At 48.7% G+C, this 6957-nt stretch overlaps 1 protein-coding gene across 1 annotated transcript; it reads right to left on the reverse strand.

The window, feature by feature from the left end:
* Positions 1-1442: 1442 nt before the first annotated feature.
* LOC146789509 (uncharacterized) lies at positions 1443-5935 on the reverse strand. The gene is made up of 4 exons (XM_085630102.1): positions 5849-5935; positions 3800-3895; positions 3185-3289; positions 1443-2991 (listed from the first exon to the last, which is right to left on the reverse strand). The coding sequence occupies exons 2-4, from the start codon at positions 3882-3884 to the stop codon at positions 2618-2620; spliced, it is 564 nt and encodes a 187-aa protein (XP_085486228.1). The 5' UTR covers positions 3885-3895; positions 5849-5935; the 3' UTR covers positions 1443-2617.
* Between the last annotated feature and the right edge of the window lie 1022 nt (positions 5936-6957).

The following is a 6957-nucleotide window of genomic DNA, read 5'->3' on the forward strand; positions in this document are numbered from 1 at the left end:
AGTGAACATACACTTAATGTGAGCTCATAGATACTGACAACTGTAGAGTGTGATCAGAGGAAAATAAAGTCTGATCTTGGCTCATCTATGTATGTGTCTCGTCCTGCATGACACAACCATAACATTAGGATTTTGATTATATTTCAGCAGGCACAGCTGGCGAAATGGAAGGGCAGCAGGACCAGGTCTGGAGCGCGAGGCCACCAGTGCGGCGGCTACACCCTCTTTCCACCAGCGAAGAAGAGGAGGATGAGGAGGGACCCTCAACATCAAGAGGCAAGGGGATTGCGCCCACCCGGACTGACAAGGGACACCCTGATGCTGGTGCTACATCCAGGGTGGAGGCTGCGGATATTGAAGGGGGGGGGAGAACCCAACACCTCTGCCCATGATGTGGTGGAGAGCTACTCTCCCCAAGACTCTTCACCTGTGGGCCCTGAAGAGGTGTCCCCGGGGCAGGCCAACACACAATCTGGGCCTGCCATCAGCCCCTCCCTACCTCTAGAGTCCCCCATTCCATCGGGGGCTCCAGCTGCATCCCCTGCAACCAGTCCCCCTCATCGTAGCTGCCAGCTCGACAACATCATTGGCTCCGGACCTGAGGCACCACATCCCTCCTGTCCCCCCCAGGCCCCTCCCGGTGTTGTTCCTCCTGTGGCTGTGCCAGGGGACTTGATGTGGATGTGTGAGGGTCAGCCAGACATGTCCGCTCACATCATGCTACAAGTGTGTATAGAGGTACACATGATGCGAGAGGACATTGTCCAATCTCTGGCCACCCTCACCACCAGCATCAATCCAATGGCCACAGTAATGTCGTCTCTTGTCTCCCAAATCCCTTCCCATACCACCGTCAATGTCTCCCCTTGTCCGTTGCCCCACACTGTTTCCCCCGTACTCCTCGTGTGTCACAAACACAAGTGGTGCCTGTTCCTGCACCCGCCAGCCGTGTGCCTGCATCGGACTCAGAGGATCTGGACATTGTGGTACTAGAGGATGACCAGAAGGACACTTGACTTTTGACGGAGACGTTGTCGTGAACTATTATTTCATTTTCCCCTTGTAAATAGACTGTTTTCCCTGACGCTCCCTGACGTGTTATATTTTTGTTGCCCCACCCCAATCCAAGTTCCCTTCTCCCTCTGCATTAAGATCATCATTTGTTTTCCTTTCTCCCTTCCAAACGGACGGTTGTTCTTCTGTACCTTCATAAATATCAATGAGGAATTCTAATTACTTCAACTTGTTTGACTTCATTTTGAATGTCTGGTTCAGAATATGGACACATATTTGGTGAGTCATCTGCTATGCACATAATGGCTTGTTGCAACGATGGGTTACACTTGTAACTGTGTCACACACACACATACCTTCTCACATCTCTAGGCCACCTACATCATTACACAGGACATGACACACAACAGAATCTTTGTTTTGTAGGTCTTTATTTGTTTAACACACATTCACGTGGTTAATTTGTCTTGGGGTTCCTGTCACTGGCGATCATGCTTGGGCCATCGCAATTTGGGGGTGATGACCGCTCGGAGGGGTAAGGTCTGGCTCGTCACCTACGTGGAGGTGGGTATTGTACTTGGGACTGTCCAGGGTCATCTACATGTGCTGGGGCAGATGGTGTATGCACATTGGATGTTTGTGCCTGGACAAGGGCTGGTTGTGCACGTGGTGGGAGTGCCTGTACAGGGGTTGGTGGTGGTTGTGCAGGTGGTGGCAGTGCCTGTACAGGGGTTGGTGGTGGTTGTGCAGGTGGTGGCAGTTCCTGTACAGGGGTTGTTGGTGGTTGTGCAGGTGGTGGCTGTGCCTGTACAGGGGGTGGCAGTGCCTGTACAGGGGTTGTTGGTGGTTGTGCAGGTGGTGGCAGTACCTGTACAGGGGTTGGTGGTGGTTGTGCAGGTGGTGGCAGTGCCTTTACAGGGATTGGTGGTGGTTGCGCATGTGTTGGGAGTGCCTGTACAGGGGTTGGTGGTGGGAGTGTCAGTTCAGCCCGCCGGTGTGGATGTGAATTGCTGTGGTGCTGTGCAGTTGGTGGTACAGGTGTGGGGATGTGCTGTCCTGTGGGCAGATATGATGGCTACCCTCCCTGCGTTGACCGTGAAGGCAGATTTTGGATCACTTTCAACATGCCCTCCATCATCTTCATGGCCAAGGCATGGTGTCTTGCACTCTCTTCCCTTTGGATGGATATCATGTCACGCATAATTCTGGACATGTCCTGCCAAGTCCTATCCATACTATCCAAAACTTGGCTCAGCCTGTCCACCACCTGTGGGAATTGGACCATGTCCTGCAGGGACTCCGACATGTCGGACAGGGTAGCCCCTATGGCACGAATGTCCTGCCTCACATCTGTCTGCTGTTGGAAGAAGTCCTGCTCCCGCTGGCCATCATAGCCAGGTGTAGGCCCTCTCTGCAGCTGTCTGCCATGGATGGGACGAGCAGGTCCAACAGCAGGGGAGGGGGTGGCAGGTGGGAGCCTGTGGGCAGGAGAATGGTGCCCCAGGGATAACTGCACCACAACAGGGCTGGTACTTCCCCCAGATGGTGGAGAGGATGGCAGGGATACACTGTCTCGGGAAGAGCGGGTAGGGGAACCACCATGTCAGTCCTGGACGTGAGGGCTGTGAGGGAGTGATGTCTGTGTTGTGATGCATGGGATCTGTGGCTGGTTTGCTCGATGCTGGGGGCAGGCCATACTTTGCTTGGGAGGAGGCTGACGAACGTTGCTTGGCAGAGTATGTGATTCCCGGACAGATTTTGCCAATCTGGCATGATAGCTCTCATTGGCATCTGTATCGTCATCAGACATGTTGTCCTTATCATCCACCAAGACGACGTCCTCAGGAAATTCATCCTCCTCCTCTTGAGCAGTACTTGCTGCCGACATCACTGCTTGGAGGATCAGGGGATTCTCCCCTCTGATTCCCCGTCGGCTCGCACTGGTCATAGGTCTGTCATCCTCATCCTCAGCATCCCCTGGAACAGAGGTTGCAACCGTATTAGGGATTGACCTGGTATAACATGTGGTGCAACACAAGGGTTGTATTAACTGTACTTTGCATCAACATATGAGGATCATGTGACCTGTTTAGGGTACCACCACAAATGACAGCTCACACCATAGCACTGAGGTGTTACACAGAGATGTACATGATACAAGCAAACTCACCAGCTCCAGCCACAACTTTCTGTCCCTTGGTGTTCCCCCCCAGTGTCACCTGCTGGACCTGTCTTCTCACAGCTGTTGTAAACATAGCTGTCCCTGATCCAGCAGCTGTAGAGGGAAGTGACAACATTCTCAATGATCTGCATCACTAATTGACAGACAGGCACATGACACTCCTGATTTGTATTTCACTTTGTAAACAACAACTGCTGATTCCATACAGAGGGGGATCTTGATCTCTGTCATGGCTTAGGAATCTACGCTAGTGACACATCTCATGCCAGAATTACCTGAAGGACAGGTGCGCGATGGTTTCACTGCTGCAGCCAGGCTGTCATGCAGTCCCCGGGAGGGTGTCTGCTGCTGTGATGTCATCCTGTCAGCAGCTGTGATGAGACATACAGGTCTATAGTTTTTAACAACAGATGTTAGCTCTGAGCCAACAGGTCATTCTCAATAACCATTTGTGGGTAATCCAGGACAATGTGCAGCATGTTTACCTCATGGACTTTACATTTGGGCACCTGCTCACATGCAGCATTTGCCAGCCGTTACCTCCACACAGCACTGACATCAATAAGATGACACTTCAACAGACACACCTCATGCCAGAATTACCTGAAGGACAGGTGCGCGATGGTTTCACTGCTGCAGCCAGGATGTCATGCAGTCCCCGGGATGGTGTCCGCTGCTGTGGTGTCATCCTGTCAGCAGCTGTGATGAGACATACAGGTCTATATTTTTTAACAACAGATGGTAGCTCTGAGCCAACATGTCATTCTCAATGACCATTTGTGGGTAATCCAGGAGAATGTGCAGCATGTTTACCTCATGGACTTTACGTGTGGGCACCTGCTCACATGCAGCAGTTGCTAGCCGTTACCTCCACGTAGTACTGACATCAATAAGATGACACATCAACAGACACACTTGTATGAGAAGGTTACTGATATTTCAAGGAAGGGATAAATGACCCGGACTCCTCCGCATTACACTGATTTCACCTTTGCCATTAAGACTTACATTTTTCCGGAGTCTAATGTTGTCTGTTGACAAGTCAGAAAGGGGTTCATGTGTGAGATGTGCAATAGTCAGGGACATGATGTTGCTCATTTGTGCTTCCCTACGCATGAAGTCACACAGCTCATTTTTGAATGAGAGAACACAGAATTCTTATGTCCATCCTTTGAGTGTCCTCTCTTTGCATACTCTATTTCCAAGATCATGGTACTACTTAGCTGACAACGATAGGTGTCTTGTACAGCATACATCCAAACCTCATATGTCAAACACTCACCTATACATGTGAATACAGTAGGAGAGGAGGCAAGCAGAATGTAACATTTGGTTATGCTCACACATTGCGGATAGGCTGAGAAGCTTTGATGCCTTCCGCCTGCACTGGATTAGCGTGTTGCTCTTCAGCCAAGTCATTTTGCAGGTGTGACTGCATGAAGATTCACCTTAGCAGCCCCTACATCCATCTCAAAGGTACACAACTGGCATCAGTGTTGGCCTCAGCCATGCTATTTTCATTATGATTTTTTCCTATCATTGAATTGCAAGCCGGTTGTGTTCTGGTCACTTCATATGACTCATTGTACTATTGTATGTCCATTCTGCACTCACTTGGCATACATTTTGTGTCATCCTTTCATTAGCCACCAGGGTCTGATCTTGCATGGGTTCAAATGCTATATGTGAGCATATTGTGATGCAGGACAACAGTGTTGTACAGCACATACAACATACGGTGTAGGTGAAAGCCACATTTAATGAGCATTCATCCTGATTTATTCTTGGGTTTACTTCCCTTGGCGCAGCACCGGAACAGTGTGTGGACCCTGAACAGATGTCACAGCCAACCTTGTAGCATAAGTCAGTGTGTGTTTTTGATTCTGGGAGGACCTCGTTGTACCTACAATGATAAGTGTGTTTTGCAACTTTACATTTCTGCAGCCACATGTGATGCACTAAATTTCTGGAACAAAGGATGAGCACAAGCAGTTGTGGGCACCAGCGTTGCTGAAGTGTGTCATTCTTAATATCATGATTGATCCCACATATAACTTAGAATGGGCCCACTACCTAGATGCAACCTATATCACAATGACATGTCTACGAATCATGATGTGAGGTCCACTACCGTGTTTTGTTGATGGACAACAAAAAAGCCAGCCAATGTAAGTGGTACATGATCAGCAGTGTGGACTGGGCATTTGATCTATATTGGAAACATTCGAAGTTGGACAGTGAATGCATTGTCAATACTACTGACCCTGGTATCTCACTTCTTGTTCATCATTGCCATATTTGTGCAAATTGGATTTATTGATTAGGTCTACAGACACTATTACAACATAGTGGGGACACCCTTTTGACTAGTTGTGGCACTCGATTACAGGATTGGATTCCCAGGTCTGGGGCTGTTGCTGAAAAACATGTCATGTTCCACAATTACAAAGGTATGATGAGCCAAGACATTTAATATTTTGTCTTTCGCTGTTCAGATTATCATTTGCTAAAGGTGGATGTCCATTGACAACTCCAATAGTAATGCAGCTATTTTTTCATCTCTGGTTGACTTTCATATGTGGGCACTATATGTCTCTCTGTCACTCCTGACAATGTATGCATTTTGACCATCTTCTGCCCACTTTGACTTACCAGTCGGGGAGAGTGGTATGCCTTTCTCTGTACGATGGCGATTCCTCCCAGTAGATGCAGGGACCTCTGCTACTGCAGTTGTCTGTGCTCTGGCTGAATGTGTCAATGGGTGAGAAGAGAGAAAAGTAAACAAATGGGAAATGTGCTTGTGGAACTTTTCTGGGATTTCCCCATTTCTTCTGCATGCTAACAGTGTTGTGCAGTACTGCCGCAGACTGGGCAGGTAGGAGCAGTGGTGCGTTGGGGATGTAATGGTGTGGCAGGGTGGGAAATGTACAACAGAATAGGTGTATGAGTATTTGGATCTGATGATTCTCTCACCTTCTGCTTTGTGATTTAAGCTGGCACAGGGTGATTTACTTCTTGGATAATTTGTGGCAGGTTTACAAGCCCCTTGGAATACATTTACACCGCCGTTGTGTCACTTCTGTGACACAGCGGTGGGGTAATACAGGTGACACATTTAGACTTATTCACAACGTGATGCATCTATGAGGATGCGTCACGTTGTGCAGCCCTGCGCAACATTAAAAATGCATCAGCTGTGATGTAGGCAGAGTGTGCGTTTCTTTGGTTATGCCTCGTACAAGTGATGCAGTGTAATCGACGAGATTTCACGGAGTCACTTTTCATAGGGTGGTGCTACGCAAACTTACGCCTGCTTGAAGCACACGTAATGAGTGGCACAGAACATTAGGTGTAGGCGGTCCATGGACATTGTTGGAGTTGCATCACACTTGCGACTCTACTCCAGCAAGGCACCCCCTTAATGCCATCAGATGCAACACACATCTGTCTATCCCTGCGCCACAGTGCACCGCAATGTGACGCATCCACGGTTGCACAAGAGTTGGATTGCGTGTCGCGTTGTTACTGGCACATCTCTGCTGATATTTGTCAATTGCTACTTAGCAGGGTTGTGTATTACTGCAACAGTACAGTGCCCATGTTTTCTAAAGTGGGGGAGGGATTTGCCATTTCCATTGCAAAGGATTGTGGGACTTGTGGTGCTACATACAGAGGGTGACACATGAGTCTCTGATTGACTATAATTTTTATATACACTTTGGACAACTTCCTTATTCACAATGGCAGTGCAACACAGACAA

The sequence above is a fragment of the Triturus cristatus genome, chromosome 10 (assembly GCF_964204655.1).
Source record: "Triturus cristatus chromosome 10, aTriCri1.1, whole genome shotgun sequence".
Lineage (NCBI taxonomy): Eukaryota > Metazoa > Chordata > Amphibia > Caudata > Salamandridae > Triturus > Triturus cristatus.